The sequence below is a fragment of the Aplysia californica genome, unplaced genomic scaffold (genome assembly GCF_000002075.1).
Source record: "Aplysia californica isolate F4 #8 unplaced genomic scaffold, AplCal3.0 scaffold00024, whole genome shotgun sequence".
Classification (NCBI taxonomy): Eukaryota; Metazoa; Mollusca; class Gastropoda; order Aplysiida; family Aplysiidae; genus Aplysia; species Aplysia californica.
The window spans coordinates 1,302,982-1,304,527 of NW_004797294.1; the positions used below are offsets into that span (position 1 = coordinate 1,302,982).

Genomic DNA, 1,546 nt, shown 5'->3' on the forward strand with positions numbered 1-1,546 from the left:
TGTATGAGTTTATTCCACTGTCCACACCTGAAAAAGAGAAAATTAAAAATGAGCAAAGAAAGGGAAAACAAACACACACACACACACACACACACACACACACACACACACACACACACACACACACACACTTCAAAGACGATACACCACGATACACTGGATATACTTCTCGTAAACCAAAACACACATACACACACACACACACACACACACACACACACACACACACACACACACACACACTAACATCCAGAAAGACGACTAAGTTACAACAACAAAAATGTTCATTTTGTATGGTATATATTAGCACAGCCAATGGGTTATAGAACAGTCGGGAGAATCACCAAGACTAAGAGTTTACAACATTATCTCCTGTTATGCAGTAATGGATGCTGATCTGTGGCAGATCAGCTCTGGCGTTATGACAAGCAGCCCCGTTTTCCTGGAAGTTCTGGTTCTGTCTCCCTTCATTATTAACAATTGTGAGGCAGCGTGGTGGAATCAGGCTCTCGTCAAAATAATCAAAATGAAGAACCTTTTTCCCCAGGTTTGTGAATTTTTATCAAATCTTTATTTTTTGGCTCAACACCTTTCATGCCCATTAAAAAAACTCATTTCTGTATGAATTTTTCCGAAAAACGTTGATTAAAGGCACAAAAAATCACGAACTCTTAATTAAGCTAAGGAAATATATGTAGCTAATCTTTGGTGGCCATTTTCTCACTAATTTTACCTCCAAAAACAGGTGACCCCTACCTCCTTCTTTTGCAAATATTTCGACTTGTTAATGGATATTTTTTGCATCCAAATAAAGACAAGTGAACAAGCTTTAAGATCATACCAATAACTCTACGTGCCTGATTCCACCGCGCTGCCTCAAAATTAATAGTTCCATGCTAGTCTAAAATTTTGGTTGGATGACGAGGTATCGGTCAGACGTCACCGAATCACGGACCATCTTAATGGTAACCTTTTCAATAGTGTGTTGTTTTTACATGCTGCCTATACCATGTTTTACGTGGGTTTTAGAATTCGAGTTCGGTTCTTCCATGTACCCAAACCTTTCAAATTTTGCAGCCCATTTTTAAATGTACCTTTTGCTGGAGCATAATGTTTGCTACACATATCTATCAACCTTTATCATCTTTCCGTTGTGCGACAGAAATGATCTTTTTAAAAGCATAATAATCCGGATTAATGTTTTAGTCTTAGATCAATTTTGACGTAAATTAGATCATAAACAAGAAAGGTATTAACATTTCTTTAAATGAAATTGTTTTTGGTCACCTGGTACGTCCTACAACTGGAAAAGCTAAGATATATAGATAGATTGGTAGATCGATAGATCGATAGATAGATAGATACGTGTGAGTTGATCAGAGATACCAAGAGAGAAGTATAGAGAGGGAGACAGGAAAAGAGAGAGTAAAAAGAAATAAAAGTGAGCGAAATTGTCATCATCATCATCATTGTCTGATGATGACCCTTTCGCCCACTCTTTTTTTCTTCATTCTCTCTCTTTCTTTATCTCTCTCTCTCTCCCCCT

The 1,546-nt window shown here is 37.5% G+C and overlaps 1 protein-coding gene across 2 annotated transcripts in view; it reads right to left on the minus strand.

Annotated features, from left to right (window-relative positions):
- The window catches only part of LOC106013319, a gene marked incomplete in the record, with an annotated part of 20,257 nt that overhangs the window by 7,124 nt on the left and 11,587 nt on the right, over window positions 1-1,546 (minus strand). For both annotated transcript variants that reach the window (XM_013088707.2, XM_013088712.2), the window contains 1 exon segment: window positions 1-27. In XM_013088707.2, the coding sequence (XP_012944161.1) occupies window positions 1-27 (27 nt within the window).